This window comes from Oncorhynchus mykiss, chromosome 7 (assembly GCF_013265735.2).
Source record: "Oncorhynchus mykiss isolate Arlee chromosome 7, USDA_OmykA_1.1, whole genome shotgun sequence".
In the NCBI taxonomy this organism is placed as follows: Eukaryota; Metazoa; Chordata; class Actinopteri; order Salmoniformes; family Salmonidae; genus Oncorhynchus; species Oncorhynchus mykiss.
Genome location: NC_048571.1, coordinates 76,784,682 through 76,806,808, shown reverse-complemented (window position 1 = coordinate 76,806,808; position 22,127 = coordinate 76,784,682). Strand labels below are relative to the sequence as shown.

The window sequence follows — 22,127 nt, the reverse complement described above, 5'->3', positions numbered from 1 at the left end:
ATTGACACACACTCATGCGGACACACAAAGACAAACACACACATTCAGACGTGTACACACACACACACATTCAAGCGTTCAGACACAACACTCATACACATTTCTTTTTACATGTTAGTTATTTAGCAGACGCTCCTGTCCAGAGCGACTTACAGTTAGTTAATCATCTTCAGATAGCTAGATGAAACAACCACATATCTCAGTCATTGTAAGTACATTTTTCCTCAATTCCTAAAGTAGTTATCAGCGAAGTCAGCGCAAGTAAAGGGGGAAAAGTCCAGTGTTGGCTCACAAGAGGGACTCAGTTTAACCACACACACAAACTCCCTTTTTTTTCTTCAGTGAAAAACCAGAGATAAATAGATCTAACGACCATCCAGGAAAGTGTGTTTTGTGAGTGATTGAAAGCTCCCCCCCCCCCCCCCCCCCCCCCAGACCCTGAACGTGTTGATGCAGGGTGGGGGGGTGAATGAGACCCAGCCGCTTCCCTCCAAGGTGCTGGACATAGACACCATCACCCAGGTGAAGGAGAAACTCCTGGACCAGGTCTACAAGGGCACCTCCTTCTCCCACCGGCCACACACAGACTCTCTGGACCTGGGTGAGGAACACACACACACACACAGACTCTCTGGGCCTGGGTGAGGAACACACACACACACACACACAGACTCTCTGGGCCTGGGTGAGGAACACACACACACACACACACACAGACTCTCTGGGCCTGGGTGAGGAACATACACACACAGACTCTCTGGACCTGGGTGAGGAACACACACACAGACTCTCTGGACCTGGGTGAGGAACACACACACAGACTCTCTGGACCTGGGTGAGGAACATACACACACAGACTCTCTGGACCTGGGTGAGGAACACACACACAGACTCTCTGGACCTGGGTGAGGAACACACACACAGACTCTCTGGACCTGGGTGAGGAACACACACACAGACTCTCTGGACCTGGGTGAGGAACACACACACAGACTCTCTGGACCTGGGTGAGGAACACACACACAGACTCTCTGGACCTGGGTGAGGAACACACACAGACTCTCTGGATCTGGGTGAGGAACACACACACAGACTCTCTGGACCTGGGTGAGGAACACACACACAGACTCTCTGGACCTGAGTGAGGAACACACACACAGACTCTCTGGACCTGGGTGAGGAACACACACACACAGACTCTCTGGACCTGGGTGAGGAACACACACACAGACTCTCTGGACCTGGGTGAGGAACACACACACACACACACACAGACTCTCTGGACCTGGGTGAGGAACACACATACACACACACACAGATTCTCTGGACCTGGGTGAGGAACACACATACACACAGGAAGATGCAGAGTTGTGGACTCGAGTCAGATGACTTGGACTCAAATTTGTGGATTCAAATTTGATGACTCGACTTGATAGAAAATAAAATGACTTGACTTGGACTTGAAGCCTCAAGACCCTGTACTCGACTTTGACTTGAGACTGATGACTTGAAATTATTTAACCAGGTTTTGTAATGTTTTGTCACTCATTTTGTGGCACAGAGTCTACATGGATTACTCTACACACAGCCAGAGATTGGAGCCACAGCAACGCCCTTGTAAAAAAAAAACACACACAAAAAACATGCAAGTTGCAACAGATAGGTTAGTGAAACGCACATTCGGTACTCTGATTGGACCAGCAAACTGTCACTCAACACAGGTCGGGTGAGCTAGCAAACAGATTGCTGATTTGCTGTACAGCTATTGGATCGGGTAAAGCTCAAACGTCAAATTGTAGGGAGAGAGGATTGCCATAATAAATACATTTGCAGCTCCAAACATTGTTTGGCAATCAATAATATTAACTGTTTACTTTGCAAGCTCACCAGCAATGGGGCAACAATTACTCGCATAGGCCTTCATTTGTATTTATCCGTTATTTTACCAGGTAAATTGACTGAGAACACGTTCTCATTTGCAGCAACGACCTGGGGAATAGTTACAGGGGAGAGGAGGGGGATGAATGAGCCAATTGTAAACTGGGGATTATTAGGTGACCGTGATGGTTTGAGGGCCAGATTGGGAATTTAGCCAGGACACCGTGGTTAACACCCCTACTCTTATGATATGTGCCATGGGATCTTTAATGACCTCAGAGAGTCAGGACACCCGTTTAACGTCCCATCCGAAAGACGGCACCCTACACAGGGCAGTGTCCCCAATCACTGGCCTGGGGCATTGGGATATTTTTTAGACCAGAGGAAAGAGTGCCTCCTACTGGCCCTCCAACACCACTTCCAGCAGCATCTGGTCTCCCATCCAGGAACTGACCAGGACCAACCCTGCTTAGCTTCAGAAGCAAGCCAGCAGTGGTATGCAGGGTGGTATGCTGCTGGCAAAAGTGGTTTTGTATGTAATAATTATTTGAAATGTAGAATTAACTTAAGCTAGCATTTGGAATATTTTGATAAAATGAATTATAAGCCTACTGTGGGAAGATGCTCTCCAAACTCCCACCAGTGGAGCGTGAGTTTGTTCTCTTGTTGAAATGTTGCCTTTGCTTTGCACAGCCCTATGTGGTAAATGTATTTTCCATGTAATACTAAAGTAATTGCTAGCGTTTCATCATTCCATCCCGTACCTTTTATTGCATCACGTAGACATGTTTGTTTCATTTTCATTTAGCCAACCATTTCTTACGCTGCTCTGAGTGGGCGCGATGTTTATAGTACACATGAACGTTCGCAAGACTCACGAGGTAGAAGTTCTGTTTATTTCATGAAATAAATGGTTTCATTTGTTGATATTTCCAGTGTTCTGTCGGAGTTCCGTGTGTCTCTGTCATTTTGGTTGTGTGTAATAGGAGCGCACGGGCCTCAGTACACATAGTAGATCTCTTTGTAGTCAGAATAAGAGAAAATGATGTGTGCTGAAAGAAATATCATTTAAAATAATTGTCTGATTTAGCTGACTGTATCAATGTGGAAATTGCCTTTTACATTGTAGAACCTGTTTATTGGTTGTATTTGTCAGTTGCGTAATCCTATGATCCTGGGGGCCGTGTTTATAATATTATAATAATAATGTTATTATGCAGGCCTACCTGTTTTGAGCTCCTGTTAGACAGATTCCATGCGGTTTCACAAGGGGACCAGTCTTGCCCACTACCTGTGTCTGTTCAGATAGGACTGGTTAATGAGCCTGATACCAAGGGTATTTCTTTTGGGCTATTTCCCGTGTATATTTGGTATGACATGGCGCATTCACCATTGGATCAAGACCTGTAAATAAACCTGCCTTGCCATCAGTTACAAGGTTCATATTTTACAATTAGAGAAGACAAAATAATGAAAAGGGCTGTCTGATGGCCTCAATAAATAGACAGATTTGGAGTTGAACAAGTCATTGCATGTATGGATTTTGTTTTTTACTTGACTTGAGACTTGAAAACTTGTCACTTGACTGGACTTGCTGTTAGAATACGAAACTTGGGTTTGACATGCTGTTAGAATACGAAACTTGGGTTTGACATGCTGTTAGAATACGAGACTTGGGTTTGACTTGCTGTTAGAATACGAGACTTGGGTTTGACATGCTGTTATAATACTAGACTTGGGTTTGACTTGCTGTTAGAATACGAAACTTGGGTTTGACTTGCTGTTAGAATACGAGACTTGGGTTTGACTTGCTGTTAGAATACGAGACTTGGGTTTGACATGCTGTTATAATACTAGACTTGGGTTTGACTTGCTGTTAGAATACGAAACTTGGGTTTGACTTGCTGTTAGAATACGAGACTTGGATTTGACTTGCTGTTAGAATACGAGACTTGGATTTGACTTGCTGTTAGAATACGAAACTTGGGTTTGACTTGCTGTTAGAATACGAGACTTGGGTTTGACTTGCTGTTAGAATACGAGACTTGGGTTTGACTTGCTGTTAGAATACGAGACTTGGGTTTGACTTGCTGTTAGAATATGAGACTTGGGTTTGACTTGCTGTTAGAATACGGGACTTGGGTTTGACTTGCTGTTAGAATACGAGACTTGGGTTTGACTTGCTGTTAGAATACGAGACTTGGGTTTGACTCCAGTCTTGACCCGTTCTACTTGGGACTCGACTTGAGACTCGAACCTTGTGACTTGAATAATAGTAACTTGGTCCCACCACTGGGAAGATGTGCATACAGAAGCACACACACACACGCACACACACACGCACACACACACACACACTTTCACGCATACCTTTCCCCTCCTCACTCACTCACTGGATCTGATGAATGTTATTTGGTAGTGACTGAGACTAAAGTGATGTATAGTGTATTATTATAGTATTCTTTTTCATTCTGTGTATAGGCCTGTCTACATACTGTGTGTGTTTTCATTCTGTGTATAGGCCTGTCTACATACTGTGTGTGTTTTCATTCTGTGTATAGGCCTGTCTGCATACTGTGTGTGTTTTCATTCTGTGTATAGGCCTGTCTACATACTGTGTGTGTTTTCATTCTGTGTATAGGCCTGTCTACATACTGTGTATAGGCCTGTCTACATACTGTGTGCGTTTTCATTCTGTGTATAGTCCTGGCTACAAACTGTGTGTGTTTCATTCTGTGTAGTCCTGTCTAACACACTGTATGTGTTTCAGAGTGGAGGTCTGGTGTAGCAGGTCATCTGATCCTGTCTGATGAAGACCTGACGTCTATTGTCCAGGGCAATTGGAAACGCCTCAACACACTCCAGCACTACAAGGTCTGCACCCATATCAAACAGTCATAAAGCTTTATAAAGAATTTATAACACTCCGTAAAGCATTCATTAAGCATTCGTAGTGGTCTTAAGATTTTGTCAAATTCATGTTTCTAAGCCTTTAATGGTATTACACTTCATTAACCCTTCATAAGCATTCACAAAGCCTTCATAGTGGATCTATATCATATTAATGAGAGATGTCTAACACTGTTGTGGTTGTGTTTCAGGTTGCAGATGGCGCGACAGTGGCTTTGGTCCCGCGCCACAGCAAACACATCCATCACGACAACCACGACTACGTGGCAGGTGAAAGTGAGTTGCACTTGCATTTTAGTTCCACTCTCTCTGGGAAATGTCTTGTTGTTCCAGTTTCTGTAGAATAAGTATGGATGCATCTCATCTTGAGAAAGGCCACTAGGCTGAAACGTTGACTCAAATGTTAACTTTTGTGAAATATGTAAAATAATGTAAAATTTTAAATGGCCCTTTCTTGCTAACTCTCTTTCTCAACCCTTCTCCTTTCTTCTGTCCTCCCCTGTTCAGAGACGCCCATGCTGGAGGATGCAGATGAGGGCGGGGTGAGGCTGTGGCACCTGGTCAAGGCCGGCGAAGAGCCTGAGCTACCCAAGCACCGCCGCGGCAGCGTGAGGGAGAGGGCCAAGGCAATACCAGAGATCTACCTCACACGTCTGCTCTCCATGAAGGTAGATACTGGACCCACACAGACACACACATTGCATGTACGCGCACTCACATATCACCCACACACGCCTGGCAGATACTGTAGACACACGGCAGGTAGATACTGTAGACACACACACATGGCAGATAGATACTGTAGACACACGGCAGGTAGATACTGTAGACACACACACACGCTTGGCAGGTAGATACTGTAGACACACGGCAGGTAGATACTGTAGACACACACACACACACGGTAGGTAGATACTGTAGACACACACACACGGCATGTAGCCTGGAGGTTAGACCTTTGGGACAGTAACTGATAGTTCACTGGTTTGAATCCCAGAGCCGACAAGGTAAAACATCTGTAGCTGTGCCCTGAGCAAGGCACTTGACCCCAATTTCTCCAGAGGCGCTGGACAATGGTGACCTTGGCTGTGACCCCACTCCCTCCGGGTGTCTCGGGGAGTTGGGGAACATATTTCCACAAGTGTGTAACAGGACAAACATAATCACCCCTCAAATTATAATGAGTTATTACTACACATATACACTCCCACATTGACTTTTAAAACTGAGCAAAGCCCCTAACCTTCTCCCTCCCTCCACAGGGCACTCTGCAGAAGTTTGTGGACGACCTGTTCACGGTGATCCTGTCCACCAGTCGTCCCGTTCCGCTGGCCGTCAAGTACTTCTTTGACCTGCTGGACGACCAGGCACAGCACCACGCTATCACCGACCCTGAGACCATCCACATCTGGAAGACTAACAGGTACATACATACACACCTAGGCAGAAGCTCACGAGTGTGTAGAAGCAAACACGCAGACAAACACACGCATGTACATGGATACATGCACGCACACATCCTGATTCCTTCCACATCTAGAAGACCAACAGTTACACACTCACGCACACACAGACTCCTGAGACCATCCACGTTTGTGTCCTTGCATACGTGTATGTGTGTTTACGTTATGTGGTTGGATGATATATGTAACATATGAACATAACAGTTCTTATCCATACATGTAAGTCCCTTTCCCTCCCTCATTCCCTCCGTCCAGTTTGCCCCTGAGGTTCTGGATCAACATTGTAAAGAACCCCCAGTTTATCTTTGACGTCCAGCCCTCGGACCACGTGGACGCCGTGCTAACGGTCATCTCCCAGACCTTCATGGACTCCTGCACCACCTCAGAGCATAAACTGGGCAGGGTGAGCGAGAGGAGGGAAAGGAATCGGGATACCTAGTCAGTTGTACAACTGAATGCATTTAACTGAAATGTGTCATCCACATTTAACCCAACCCCTCTGGGGAGGAGTTGACTGGGCCACGGGAAACTGTGGAAGGTGGAAGTGGTTCTTTATAACTGGTAATCTCTCTCACCCTCACGTTCTGTCTCTCTCTAGGATTCACCAATAAACAAACTGCTTTATGCCAGAGATATCCCCCGGTACAAGCAGATGGTGGAAAGGTACTACGCTGACATCAGACAGACCATCTCTGCCAGTGACCAGGAGATGAACTCCGCACTAGCAGAACTATCCAGGGTTGGTCTTTTACTTCAGTTTATTAATTCAGTAAAACACTGTTCACTCAAGCTATTTTTGGCAAACGCATCATTGTCACAGTTTTTGCACTCTACTAAAAGTGCTCTAGCTTAAACTTGACATTTTTTGCACATTTTTTTGATGAATAAAAAAAAGAATACATTTGAGTTTGCTATTATTTTAATTGGTTATTTGCAGGGGTTGGATCAAGTTCAGGGAACGAAAGTGATCTGTACTGTTCTGGAACAGAACCGTTATTTTAAAAGCATTGGAACTGGTTAATAACGTTCTTTTACGTTCCGGGCACGTTTTTTCAGTCCCGCAACACAGCGCCTCACTATGTCACTCAGAAACGTATTCGAGTTTCTTCCTGCCAGCTAAAAATCATTGCCAGTGTGTGTAGACTACCTGCCCCTCTGAAGCGTAGGTTTCTGAAGTGTATTGACTTTACAAGTGTGATTCAGAAATTTAGATTTTTAATTAGAGAAGAATGGATTAACTTTTTCAATGCTGGTTAAGGATACTATATTTATCACGTTTAACATTGAATTAACTACAAAAAGGTGAGACATTTTTAATTCTGATGCCACTCTGCACACACAAGCTTGGTCCAACGTTAAACCAACTCTCGGAAGTTCAATGACATTCAATATATATTTTTTTCTCCCCAATCTACACACAATACCCCATAATGACAAAATGAAAACATGTTTTTAGAATTTACACTCCTGACTCGATGCATTTTATAGAAGCAACTTTGGCGGCGATAACAGTATGTCTGTCAGTATGTCTGTATCAGATTTGAGTTGTCTTGGGTATGTCTGTATCAGATTTGAGTTGTCTTGGGTATGTCTGTGTCAGTTTTGAGTTGTCTTGGGTATGTCTGTATCAGATTTGAGTTGTCTTGGGTATGTCTGTGTCAGTTTTGAGTTGTCTTGGGTATGTCTGTGTCAGTTTTGAGTTGTCTTGGGTATGTCTGTGTCAGTTTTGAGTTGTCTTGGGTATGTCTGTGTCAGTTTTGAGTTGTCTTGGGTATGTCTGTGTCAGTTTTGCACATCTGGATTTGGGGATTTTCTCCTATTCTTCCTTGCAATTTTTCTCAAGCTCTTAAATTAGATGGGGAGCAGCAGTGAACAGCAATCTTCAAGTCTTTCCACAGATTTTCAATGGGCTTTGGCTGGGCCACTCAAGGACTTTCACATTCTTGTTCTGAAGCCATTCCACCATTCCTTTGGCTGTATGCTTGGTCATTGTCCTATTGGAATGTAAATCATCGCCCCAGTGTAAGGTCTTTGCACTCTGAAGCAGGTTCTCATCAAGGATTTGCCTGTATTTGGCTCCATTCATTGTTTCCTCTATCCTTACCAGTCTCCCAGTCCCTGCCGCTGAAAAGCAACCTCATAGCATGATGCTGCCACCACCATGCTTCACGGTAGGGATGGTGTTAGACGGGTGATGAGCTGTGCCTGGTTTTCTCCAGACATAGCTCTTTGCATTCAGGCCAGAGAGTTCAATTTTTGTCTCATCAGACCACAGAGTCTTTCATGTGCCTTTTTGCAAACTCCTGGCAAAGAACCATGTGCCTTTTTCTCAGGAGTGTCTTCTGTCTGGCCGCTCTCCCATAAAGCCCAGATTGGTGAAGTGCTGTAGAGACTATAGTCCTTCAGGCAGGTTCTCCCAGCTCAGCCAAGGAACTCTGTAGTTCTGTCAGAGTGGTCATTGTGTTCTTGGTCACCTCCCTGACCAAGGTCCTTCTTGCCCGGTTGCTCAGTTTGATCAGACGGCAGAGTGGGTAGTTTCATATTTTTTATATTTACCAATGATGGAGACCACTATGCTCTCAAACTTTCAACACTCTAGAAATTGTTTTATACCCTTCCTCAGATATATGCCTCATCACAATATCTCTGAGATCTACAGATCCTTGGACTTCGTGGTATAGTTTCTGCTCTGACATGCACTGTCAGCTGTGAGATCTTAAATAGACAGATGTGTTTCTATCTAAATCATGTCCAAACAATTGAATTGGCCACAGGTGGACTCCAATAATGTTGTAGTGACATCTCAAGGATGATCAAAGGAAATTGGATGCACCTGAGCTCAATTTGGAGTGTCATAGCAAAGGAGTATGAATAGTTATGCAAATGAGATTTCTGTACTTCATTTTCAATACATTTAGAAAAATGTCTAAACATGTTTTCACGTTTTCATTATGGGTTATTATTGTGTGAAGATGGGTGAAAAAAATCTATTTAATTCATTTTGAATTTAGGCTGTAACAAAATGTGGAATAAGTCAAGGAGCAAGCTGCTCTATCCTCACTGAAGATTGAAGTAATTTAATATCGGGATAAATGTTGTTGTTTTTTTGTGACTATTTCAAAGGTTTAAAAAGGAACACAAAGGAACTCTATAAACTGTTACTTTTTGTGGGGTTTAAACCAGTTCAGAACTTTATTTTGCAGGTCGGAACAGTGGAACGTAACAAAATAAATAATGGTTCTGTTCAGAACAACACAATTGGAAAATAATTTTGGTTTCATCCCTGGTACTATTTTTTACGTGCACTATGCAGAAATCGCTTTGCCATTTCCTCGTTGCTAATATTCCAATAGTTTGCCTAATTTAAGTTTATTTCACAAAACAAGCAAGTATAGTGGAAATACTCATTGTACCATCTATACAGCTGTGAAATATATTTTCCATAACCAGCTGTTTGAAAAAATGAAATGGAAGAATGGGAAGCATAGAAATAGCACACTTAGAACAGATATACAGCTTTTTAGACTTGCTTTCAATCAGTGTGACAGATCTATAACTCACATTTCAATGTGAATTTGGTTGGGTCGCCCAAAAAGTTACATATTGCAGTTTGTATCTCATTTTAAAATGTTTTTAAAAATTACTGTCACCCCTATTACTGTGAATATAGCTGATCTAGTAATCATTCATTCAGCACAAGCTGTAAAACTTTGGACTTTTCAGAGTGGGCCTATACTTTAAAGCAATGTATGCCTAGAACACTTTAAATATGTCCTATTGTTAATAGAACCAGCTTTACTAGAAACTCTATTAGCACATTTAAGTGTGTGCGTATTATTTATTTGTAGTGACTTTAAGTCAAAATGTTTTTGTTTTTTTCCAGAATTACTCAGGCGAGTTGAATTACCTTGTTGCCCTGCACGAGTTGTACAAGTACATCAACAAGTACTATGACCAGGTGAGTTTTCATTATCTCTTGTGTGGTTGGATGGAATGACACATTAGAGCTGTGTCTTTTGGTTTACCTTACATCTGTCTTTCACTCCATCTCCGTCTCTCCCTCCATCTAACTCTCTCGCTCTCTTCATCCCTCTCCATCCCTTCCTTGCTCTCTCTCAGATCATCGGGGCCCTAGAAGAGGACAGCACGGCCCAAAAGATGCAGCTGGGCTACCGGCTCCAGCAGATCGCTGCAGCCGTAGAGAACAAAGTCACTGACTTGTGACAGTGAAACCACTGACCAAGACCACGCCGGCAGAGGGGACCACATTAAGAGACCCACAGGAGTGGGGGAGGGAAACTCAGAGGGGGTGGGTTAGGAGGATAGACCGGACCAATAGACGGATTAACACAAAATCTCCCTCCTGTCAGAAGAGGGGGAAGTATGGTTCTAGGGGTAAGGACCCCAAACACCCCACCCCTTTTCCACATTAAGGAGCAATGAGTGACTGTTGTTCACACACAACAGTCACCCAGGGGGTTGAAAAGGGGATGTGGTGTATTGGGCTGCTGAACACGTGAAACTCTCTAGAGGTGGTGGTATACTCTCCACTGTGGACAAGACAGGAGGGAAAGATAAAGGGAGACACACACACACACAAACAGACGAGGAGCCTTCGTTTGTATGTCCCACCCGTTCACCCTTCAGCCCTGAGTTGGACCACATTGTGGCATCTGCTTCTCTTGTAGAACTCTCTGTGGAACTAGAAGAAGGGGCTTGGGAGATCCGGACGTTACATGATGTGTCAATGGAAACGTGCTGAAGTCAACAATCTGAAGTCTCATATGAATGAATGGAAGTCTTATGTCTATCAAAATGCTGGTTGTAGCTAGATGGAGAGCAAGTGTGAGCGAGAGTTGGAAGGGACCATCCTGGTTTCCCCCCTCATTCTATCCCTTTCCACATGAAATGTGGAGTGAAACGTTTTATTAGCATTTAATAAACATTCTCTAGATATTACATTGTCACCAATTAATGCAGTTGCATACAGTACCTTTCCTAGGGGCTTGAGTCTTATAAGTTATCGGCACTCTCTACCTCCTTTTACTCACCTGAAAACTCAAGTTATCCTCTTATTTCTTTAACCCTGAAGCTTTTTCTTGTGTTTCGCGGTTTGTCTGCTAGGTTAAACCAGATTGCTCTCTCCCTCTGACTCTCTTTATGTCAAAACAGTAGCTTTGTTCCATATCCGTCCAAATCATAAGTACACGTAGTATCTTTCGGAGTAGTGGACAAATGCCACATACGCACACACGCACACACACACACACGCACACACACACACACACACACACACACAGTTCACTCAATCATGACACTCTTGAGACGACTCTTCTTTTTTAATGTTTTTTTAAATGTGTAATTATTGCCATTCCGCTTTTTCAGGTAGCTCCCGAGTCTATACAAATCTGTGTTCCTCTTTATGGTATTGAATGGGAGGAAGATGTTAATGTCAGAGTTTAAATGAATAGCTCTCGGAAAGAGGCTACAGCTCACGCTCTGCAGGACTAAAGAAAGAATGATACTGAAAGCAAAGAAGCAGTCTTTTCAAAAGGTACTGGAAATAGGTGACCGTGTGAATGTTTTGATGTTTTTAAAGGGTAACAGTCACTGGAGGGACACTAGATCATAGATTAAACAAACAAATCTCAACTGTAGAATTGTATATATTTAAAACATGTGTCCCACAGTATTTTATGGTGTACGTTCATACAGCTTTCCTTGTTGTACATTTTTAACATAACTTTTGTTTTTCAACCAAGAAAAGTCTATTGAATCATGTTCTCAGTTTGTGCTGTTGTGAGGTAGCTTATTTATCTGACAATTGGCAACTGCGCCGTTGATATGTGTATTGCAGTTATTCTATTGAACACAAGATGGCGACAGCTCCTACGTTTGTTGAACTTGTTCTCCTAACACTGCTGTTTTAACTGTCTATAAGGTTTCACAGAAGATACTTTGACCTAGTCACATTTTGCAACGTTTGATTAAGTATTAGAATTATAACTACATTGCCATTTCTGAACTTTACCGAAACTCGTTTTCTTATGATTTACCCATGGGTTGTTATTCATAATTTGCTCATCTCTGCATTCTCTATTAGACTATAGCGTCATTCTTGTATCCCAAATGGCACCCTAGTCCCTATATATAGTGCACTACTTTTGACTAGAGCCTTATGTAGGAAATAGGGTGCCATTTGGGACAGAAACCTAGACTAATCATTCTATCCCACAGAGCTTGATGGTTTGAAGTTGTGATTAAATATTTTGGTAAAGCTATGTACCAAGAACGTTATCACACGAATTGGAGGTGTTGCATGTATGTTAACGACACATAATGATGTTAGACTTATGGATGAAGACATTTAACACTACCCATGTGGTAGGCTATATCTTTATATGCGGGTGCACTGTTGGCTTTCTAGTGAGTAGACACCAATAAGAGGCTGACAATGAGTCAGCAGATTGGTCATTAAACTGTAAAACCCAATCAAATAATCAGTTTTGTCCTATTTTGATAATAATTTTGAAGAGATGAAAGTGTATGTAGTTTATGCGTTGCATGCTATTGTGTGGGTTCTCCAGTTGGATGCATTTTCCTGTTCACTGCCATTGTCCCTAGATTGCACAGCATAAACGAGTCATAGTAGCTTATTGGTTAACATCACACTATTTTTCAATGGACAATTTGTATTGTCATATGCTTTCAATGTAGACTAGTATTATGTATGAAGCCTAATAATGGTGAAGAGAGCAGGTGGTGGTCATTTGAAGGAAAACTATTGTTAGGCTGTATAAATGTAGCTATGTAGAGCAGGCTCTGCAAGGAGCACTTTAAGGTTGATTTTTATTTTGTCTGTTAATATAGTTGTACATAATGATTGAATAATGTAACTTGTAGCGACTTAACCTGCTGTTTTAATAAGAGTGTAAATTCCTACATATGGTGAGTTAATAAAGTATTTGTAAAATCATATGGTCTTTGTCTACATCTGTCTCGTATGGAGTAGATTTCAAGTGAAGGGAATTAGTCTATTACTTGTTTCTTCTTTGTCTACAATGACATTAAATACTTGGAGCAGTATGAGAGCAAATCGGTAGACATTCACCATATTGTTTTCAGACCAGTGCGAGGGAATGGAAGACGTTATTACTATAACTGATTTTAAACATTTTAGCTAATCCTATTTTCCTGTTACAAAAAGTATGATCTGACAAAAGCAGTGTCCTTTCACTTAGTCATGAAACAGAAATAATCAACCTAATTTCTTCACACACCATATGCAACATAAATCAATGAGGGCGGTCAACATGCCACATGTTGCTCCAAAGCAACATGCATGGGGAAACTCCTTCAACGAAGTTTCGTTACGAAACGTTTAGACATTTCTGACGGAATAAATCATTGATGCTCTTGTTTCACACGATCCATATTTTTTGTAGAACCGGATGTGAGGAGGACTTTAATACTGACGCAATCCGGTACCGTACAACGGGAAAAAAAGCGAACCTTGCCCAAAATGGTGTAAAGACGTGAAACCACAACACGCCCATCTTTTAATGAACAAGTCATCTGCAGTCAACAACCTGGCTTCATCGCAGTGAAAGGCGAGAGTGGATATTGGTTTGCAAGCAAGCACTCCCATCCCACTAATTCAAAGGATTGTAGCTGACAAGCTAGCAACGCAACGCAGGTAGGAGTGGCTGGCGCAATCTTTACAGTAAGCTAGTTAAATTGCCTAGTTAGCCACGTTAAGAGCTTGCAGGGAAATCAAATAATACATAGCTAGCAAACAAAATATGTTACACGATAGCAAATGCAACCAGCTGTTAGCTAACGTACTGTTAAATAATATTTTTGAATGCCTGCTAGTTCATTTAGCTTGGCTATGTTAGCTACGGTTTGTTTTCTATTTGGCATTAAATAACAAGCTAGCTACCGTCTTGTGGTCATCGTTAAATATGTAACTAACTAGCTGTCATCCCACAATCGAGTTGCCACTTTGAGAGTTTGTTCCGTCGTGATATGAGATTAGCTCACGCTAACCTTAGCCATTTAGCTACTCTGTCTCAGTAATTGACTAACTACCTAACGTAACTTACCTAACGTTACCCACCAAACAGGCCTACAGATAACCGTTAGATATCTGGCTATATATATAATTAGGGTATCACTGTAATTGGGATATCAACATAATGATTTAGGTAGCTAACTAGAATATCAGTTCACTACTAGCAAGAGTACTTGGCTAACTAGCTTCGAGGTGTGTCAATGCCTAAGTAGTTGTCAATGGCTGCCCTCAATGCCAGTCTACTAGCTAGATCCTTACTGAACAAAAACAAACCAATAGGCAACAATTTAACAGATTTACAGTTCATATAAGGAAATCGGTCAATTTAAATAAATATATTATGCCCTAATCTATGGATTTCACATAACTGGGAATAGATACCTTTCAAAGAAAGTAGGGGCGTGGATCAGGATCTGTCGGTATCTGGTGTGACTATTTGCCTCAAGCAGCGCAACACATCTCCTTCGCATGGAGTTGATCAGGCTGTTGATTGTGGCCTGTGGAATGTTGTCCCACTCTTCAATGGCTGTGTGAAGTTGCTGGATATTGGCAGGAACTGGAACACGCTGTCATACATGTTGATCCAGAGCATCCCAAACATGCTCAATGGAGGACATGTCTGGGGAGTATGCAGGCCATGCCACATGGGGCTGTGCATTTATCATGGTGGAGGATGAATGGCCATCACGGTATCTCATTCAAATTGCCATCGATACAATGCAATCCTATATCGTAACCCCACCGCCACCATGAGGCACTCTGTTCACAACATTGACATCAGCAAACTGCTCTCCCACAGTTGAAACTAGGTTTCACCCATGAAGAGCACACTTCTCCAGTGTGCTAGTGGCCATCGAAGGTGAGCATTTGTCCACTGAAGTCAGTTCAAGACCCTGGTGAGGATGATAAGCACACAGATGAGCTTCCCTGAGACTGTTTCTGACTGTTTGTGCAGAAATTATTTGGTTGTGCAAACCCACAGTCTCCTCAGCTGACTGGGTGGCTGGTTTCAGATGATCCTGCAGGTAAAGAAGCCGGATTTGGAGGTCCTGGGCTGGTGGGGTTACACGTGGTCTGCGGTTGTGAGGACGGTTGGACGTACTGCCAAATTCTCTAAAATAACGTTTGAGGTGGCTTATGGTAGAGAAATGAACATAACATTCTCTGGCAACAGCTCTGGTGGACATTCCTGCAGTCAGCATGCCTGTAAACACATTTGTGCACAAACATTTAGAAGTTTTTTGTGCGCATGGAACATTTCTGCGATCTTTTATTTCAGCTTATGAAACATAGGACTAACACTTCACATGCTGCATTTTATATTTGTGTTGAGTGTATTAGATTGCTAGCGTGTTCTCATAATAGTAGCTATTCTACCATAATTCATGGTGCACAGGAAAGACAGGCACTGAAAGACCCAGCTACTTGTTTCTACACAACATAACTGTTGAAGAAATATGCTACGGTGTACTGTACATATTTATTTTAATGCCGCAACATATTAAACTGACTTTAATCCAACGTGGTCCTGCTCCAGCTAACTATGGAGCCCTCCGAGCAGCAGCAGCAGACGGGCCCAGGTTCTGGCTCTCAGGAGGTCAACCCTGTGTACCTGCAGCAGCTGCGAGAGCTGGACATCCCTGAGGAGGCTGCCAAGCAAGTGGGTTAATTACTGCATACAGGTTCTCTTACATTTCCTGAGAGATGATCTGCACTATATTGTGCAAATTTCATCTTTGATCATCTCTGTTCGCTGATGAAATATCCCTCTCTACTTACTAATGCATTCATAATGACTAAGGAGTACTGTACTTATGATTGACTTTGCTAATCCACCTAATACAGATCTATTCAAAGTCCTTATTTTGGGATATTTTCCATGTCTACCCATCCACAGGCACTCTTGCACACCCGAAACGTGTCTGCTGAGGAGGCTGCCATGTACTACTTTAACAAGCTGGAGAATGAGGTGCCCATAAGCTAGCCTTAGTTTGCACAGGTACAAGTTGGTACATTACCTCTCCTGTATCGTGTCTGAGCCCACCCTGAATGTCTCTCGTTCTCGCTTTCTCTCGTCCCCTCAGGAGGAAGGAGACGATGACCTCATGTTCAAGATGGTGTTTGTGGTGAACATGGACCTGGCCATGGGTGTGGGAAAGGTCCGTGTAAAGCATGAAACACCGTCTGACTGCAGATAGCTACTTATCACAGTGGGAGGCCGTTCCTTCTCTTGCTAGAACAAAAGCGGTACCTGCTGTGTGCCGACCTAGTAGCGACGAACTTAGCGCTTCTACTTCGCAATGCTCGTCAGTGGCCAACAACTTGACTTTGAGCCATTCGGAGAGCACAATCCCCGACGTGGGGTAGCCAACTAGAGTGACAACAAAAAGGAAAAGGAGGGCATTTTTGCCTTAAATCCATGGATGAGCCAATCATACTTCATATGCAATGTAGTCTATGGGAATGGTAGCTAGTTAAGTGCACAGATGCATTGCACACAACACTAAATACTTCATCCAAGCTAGTTAACCACTGTAGCTAGTATTGACATCATTAAATCACAATTGATTAGCTAGTTTCCATGAAACAGCTGCCTATTCGTGCAGTGTCACTAGCTATGTTGTGCTAGCAATCTAAACATTTGGCTATGGGCTGGCACTGGCGGTATGGGATTATGGAGAGTGAATTCAATGTTTTTTGTTGTCATCTTGCTAGTTAAAATTGCTAGGTAGTTAAGTCGCTGATGACTTTAAGGTCTTTGCAACTCCTCAACGGGATCGGGAGTAAAAGGTCGAGTCATGCGTCCTCCGAAACATTACCTGCCAAATTCCACTTAATTAACACCTGCCCACTTAACCTGGAAGCTAGCCGCACCAATGTGTAGGAGGAAACACTGTTCAACTGACGACCGAGGTCTGCCTGCCGGCGCCCGGCCCACCACAAGGAGTTGCTAGAGTGCGATGAGCCAAGTAAAGCCCGGCCAAACCCTCCCCTAAACCGAACGACGCTAGGTCAATTTTGCACCGACCTATGGGACTCCCAATCACAGCCCGGGATCAAAGCCGGGTCTGTGGTGACGCCTCTAGCAGTGCCTTAGACCGCTGCGCCACTCGGGAGGCCCCAGTGTGTCTGAGCTTTAAGAAAAAGGGTTGGAATGTGGTGTTTTGTCAAGCTAGTATGCTTGTTTTGGTGTAGTTTGTGAACCAGGTGTACAAAAAAATCCCAGTTTGCCCATATTGCTAAAAAAAGGTTTTGTGTTTAATTTCTTCTAACTGAAAGTGTTTGTTGTATAGCTGGCTGCGCAGGTGGGCCACGCAGCTGTGGGGCTCTACCAGGCTCTGCAGGAGAAGAACAGCTGGAGGGAGATGGCCTGGAAGTGGGACCATGGCGGGTAAGGACCGGACCACTTCCTCATTAGGGCATTATTTGAGACGTCATACTGCTGATCAAATTGGATCAGATTAAGACAGCCAGACGCTTTTAAAACACCATAATGATGTCTGGTAATGGCAATGCCACCATCTGGCTGTTCTACAGTATGCACAGAAGGATATCTACATGTGTGTTTGTGTGGTGTGCAGGGCGAAGAAGGTGGTGGTGCAGGGGACCAACATGGCCCACCTTTTGGAGCTGCAGGCCCTGGCCATGAGCCTTAGCCTGCCCACATACCTGGTCCAGGATGCCGGACGCACCCAGGTGAGACATGCGCCTCCATCGCGGCTACACTGCTGCACCTGCTTACAGGCACATGTGCCACAATGATGGTTCCACAGCAGCACAGGTGCACACACCACCATTCCGGTTCCATGTAACTCTGTAGCACCTGCTTACAGAGACACGCACAGCCATTATTAGTATTGAGTTTGACTATCAGTAGGGCTGCCAATGCCATAGACTACACTGTTGATAATGCTGTGGTTGCCTGTTGTTCAGAAGGCATTATTTGAAGAGAACGATTTGGCAGGGCGGGCCGTGTTCGCCTAGTTTAACATGCCTTAATGACGACTGGGATTTAGGTAGGTAAGCGGTTCACACTTTGATACAAAACCATTGCAAATTGAAACTGTTAAATTACACTTGAGAGGGGCGGATGCGTTCACAAAGATTCACAAAACAAGGAAACAACTTGTTGACAAAGATTGCAACAGCCAATTAAAAATGGTCAATACTCTATGAAGGGCACCCCATTAACTGCCGGTTGATAGATGTCCGCACGTAGCTTGCATTTGTTGACATATGCCAACCTTGGAAAACATTGACTTTTTCAAACAGGTTGCAGTGCCTCTGATAATGTTTATACATAATGATTAGTTAAGGTGGTTTTACACTACAACAGAAGTTATCCTTTGATAGTTGAAGACTACAAGAATGCTTGTCTTTTTATAACCAGAATGTATTGTTTTGTGAGGCAGGATCAGGCGGGTACATACTTGCAAATTGTACAATGAGGTTGAGAAAAGAATGACCGACATTACACCAGAGATTTATGTTCAGAATGTTCTGTAGCTGACATGGGGAAAAATAAACTTCCAGCATTAAATATAATAATCTGCATCAATTAAAGACGTTGACCCAAAATCCAGAAACTCAAGTGATTATTTTATTCTAAATTAAGTATTTTCTAAACTCTATTTTCTTAACTGCATTGTTGGTTAAGGTCTTGTACAGTGGGGCAAAAAAAGTATTTAGTCAGCCACCAATTGTGCAAGTTCTCCCACTTAAAAAGATGAGGCCTGTAATTTTCATCATAGGTACACTTCAACTATGACAGACAAAATAAGAAAAGAAATCTAAAAATGGGATCCTATTTTGTAGGATCCCATTGTAGGATTTTTTATAAATGTATTTGCAAATGATGGTTGAAAATAAGTATTTGGACAATAACAAAAGTTTCTCAATACTTTGTTATAAATGTTTTCTGTAAGTCTTCAAGGTTTTCACACACTGTTGCTGGTATTTTGGCCCATTCCTCCATGCAGATCTCCTTTAGAGCAGTGATGTTTTGGGGCTGTTGCTGGGCAACACAGACTTTCAACTCCCTCCAAAGATTTTCTATGAGGTTGAGATCTGGAGACTGGCTAGGCCACTCCATGACCTTGAAATGCTTCTTACGAAGGCACTCCTTCGTTGCCCAGGCGGTGTGTTTGGGATCATTGTCATGCTGAAAGACCCAGCCATGTTTCATCTTCAATGCCCTTTCTGATGGAACGAGGTTTTCACTCAAAATCTCACGATACATGGCCCCATTCATTCTTTCCTTTACACGGATCAGTCGTCCTGGTCCCTTTGCAGAAAAACAGCCCCAAAGCATGATGTTTCCACCCCTATGCTTCACAGTAGGTATGGTGTTCTTTGGATGCAACTCAGCATTCTTTGTCCTCCAAACACGCCGAGTTGAGGTTTTACCAAAAAGTTATATTTTGGTTTCATCTGACCATATGACATTCTCCCAATCTTCTTCTGGATCATCCAAATGCTCTCTAGCAAACTTCAGACGGGCCTGGACGTGTACTGGCTTAAGCAGGGGGACACGTCGGGCACTGCAGGATTTGAGTCTGGCGGTGTAGTGTGTTACTGATAGGTATGCTTTGTTACTTTGGTCCAAGCTCTCTGCAGGTCATTCACTAGGTCCCCCCCGTGTGGTTCTGGGATTTTTGCTTACCGTTCTTGTGATAATTTTGACCCCACGGGGTGAGATCTTGCGTTGAGCCCCAGATCAAGGGAGATTATTAGTGGTCTTGTATGTCTTCCATTTCCTAATAATTGCTCCCACAGTTTGTCTGTCATAGTTGAAGTGTACCTATGATGAAAATTACAGGCCTCTCTCATCTTTATAAGTGGGAGAACTTGCACAATTGGTGGCTGACTAAATACTTTTTTGCATGTGACAAATAAAATTGAGTAAAGGAAATGAGTAACAACAGCACATCGTGGGGGAGACCCTGGACATTGTGTCACCTTGCGTTGCAGGATAGAATATCCCAAAAACATTGTGATAAATAAAAATAGGCTATATAGTGTTCTGGGCTAATGTGAAAACATAATCCCACCAACAGTCCTGATCAGGTTTATGATAAAATGTACTTTATTGAATGATCACTTATCTAGGCTACTAACTCGTTAGATAACTTTCCATTTGGCCCAGCTGGAACAGGGGTGCGTCTCCAATTAGTTTTTTTGGGGGGAAGACTGATTTTATTTTTTACAGGAGGCCGGATTTAGGGCTGCAAAATCCTGTGGTCGCGAAAGCAAACTGCTCCTATTACCCCAGAGAGCACACGTGCTGTTACCCATCTCTGCTGCTGTGGCAGTCGGCTACATTATAATTATTTCAAGTAATCGCTAATGTTTTAGTTAGTAAAGTACACATTTCCTGACTCAAAACCGTTAATACTTTTGACAAATGGCTCTATTCGGCCCGGCCCGTAAGCTTTCAATAAAACTAATTTGTCCACACTTCACGGATTTCTGAATCATGAATACCCTGGCAACCAAGCAGAGCAAGGTCTGCATCCAGCAACGTCAGGAGTCATGTGACCTGTTTATGCAGCTGTTTCAAGTAGTGATGCACCGATATGACATTTTTGGTCGATATCCAATATTTTCCTTGCCAAAGACCCGATACCGATATATTTTTAAACATTCTAGTACAGTTAAATAGTTTAAACACACATGGACGCAGCATCTCAGTGCAAGAGGCGTCACTACAGTCCCTGGTTCGAATCCAGGCTGTATCACATCCGACCGTGGGAGTCCCATAGGGCAGTGCACAATTGGCCCAGCGCCATCCATGTTTGGCCCGGGGTAGGCCGTCATTGTAAATAAGAGTTTGTTCTTAACTGACTTGCCTAGTTAAATAAAGTTTACAGACACACACACTGACCAAAAAGTTATTTTGTTGGCATTTACATATATATGTCCCCAGTACCAGTAAAATAATCAAAACCTATTTCTTGCACTTAGTTGCTGTGCTGTTTCGTTGTTCAGTCATTTAATTTTCAACCAGGATTGATATTGAACGCGTGTCAAAAAATATACTATTTAACACTATTTGGCGTGTCAGGACCTGAATATGACTGCACGTCACATAATAATTTAACGGGTTCATACAGTTGTTTATGTAGTTATTACACATTGATTACACTCACTCGTATTTCATGTCACAACGATTCATCGATACATATGCTATGATGCTGGTCAAGTTGTCTCGCGCACCTACAGTGCTGTCATTTAAAAAAAAAAGCTAGCTCATGGATGCAAACAATGTTCTTCCCCAAAAACAGCAAAACGATAATCTGTTTCAGTAGCTATATAGTTAGCTAGCTAACTATCCATAGTATGTATGTCCTGAAGCTAATAAATAGCTAGCTAACTATATAGCTAGGTGTCATCTAAAATAACCTTATTTTATAAGACCGTTCTTATTTGATTAGTGGTGGTCGAACCGTCTATGTGAAGCTATCCACAATAAGGATTAGCCACAATAGTGGACTTTGCGTTTAGCCTTCAAAATACAAGTATGGCATAATTCTACTATTTGCATTACTGTCAATGACATTTTATTTTGAAGGCTAACCGCAAAGTCCACTATTGTGGCTAATCCTTATTGTGGCTAGCTTCACAACACAAAACCTTGTGTGGTCAAGCCTCGCTAGCCAGATGAAGCTAGCTGCTTATAATGTTTTGGGCAACGGGGTAAAGTAGCTGGCTAGCTATTGCTTTTCATTAAGTTCAATTTCAATTGGCAACAAGTGGCAACCTAGCTAATACTTACTCACAAGGATTCCTAAATCATTGCTAAG

At 42.8% G+C, this 22,127-nt stretch overlaps 2 protein-coding genes across 9 annotated transcripts in view; both read left to right on the top strand.

Moving 5' to 3' along the window:
- LOC110529031 (plexin-B1) overlaps positions 1 to 13,227 on the top strand; it is a 185,574-nt gene extending 172,347 nt beyond the window's left edge. For 3 of the 4 annotated variants that reach the window (XM_036984099.1, XM_036984100.1, XM_036984101.1), the window contains 9 exons: positions 436 to 601; positions 4,649 to 4,752; positions 4,980 to 5,064; positions 5,296 to 5,456; positions 6,051 to 6,211; positions 6,507 to 6,654; positions 6,850 to 6,990; positions 10,135 to 10,209; positions 10,371 to 13,227. In XM_036984099.1, coding sequence (XP_036839994.1) covers positions 436 to 601; positions 4,649 to 4,752; positions 4,980 to 5,064; positions 5,296 to 5,456; positions 6,051 to 6,211; positions 6,507 to 6,654; positions 6,850 to 6,990; positions 10,135 to 10,209; positions 10,371 to 10,475 — 1,146 coding nt within the window. In that variant the 3' untranslated portion in view covers positions 10,476 to 13,227. Of the gene's footprint in view, positions 1 to 435; positions 602 to 4,648; positions 4,753 to 4,979; positions 5,065 to 5,295; positions 5,457 to 6,050; positions 6,212 to 6,506; positions 6,655 to 6,849; positions 6,991 to 10,134; positions 10,210 to 10,370 lie in introns of those variants that run through there. The other variant, XM_036984102.1, reaches the window with a different exon arrangement.
- Positions 13,228 to 13,659: 432 nt separating this feature from the next.
- LOC110528515 (histone-lysine N-methyltransferase SETD5) overlaps positions 13,660 to 22,127 on the top strand; it is a 54,150-nt gene continuing 45,682 nt past the window's right edge. For 3 of the 5 annotated variants that reach the window (XM_021610624.2, XM_021610625.2, XM_021610623.2), the window contains exon 1: positions 21,949 to 22,020. Coding sequence is in view for 2 of the 5 variants with exons in the window: in XM_021610626.2 (XP_021466301.1) it covers positions 15,869 to 15,985; positions 16,223 to 16,294; positions 16,410 to 16,484; positions 17,619 to 17,716; positions 17,907 to 18,021 (477 nt within the window). In the remaining 3 variants the exon portion in view is untranslated. Of the gene's footprint in view, positions 13,975 to 15,862; positions 15,986 to 16,222; positions 16,295 to 16,409; positions 16,485 to 17,618; positions 17,717 to 17,906; positions 18,022 to 21,948; positions 22,021 to 22,127 lie in introns of those variants that run through there. The other 2 variants (XM_021610626.2, XM_021610627.2) reach the window with 2 other exon arrangements.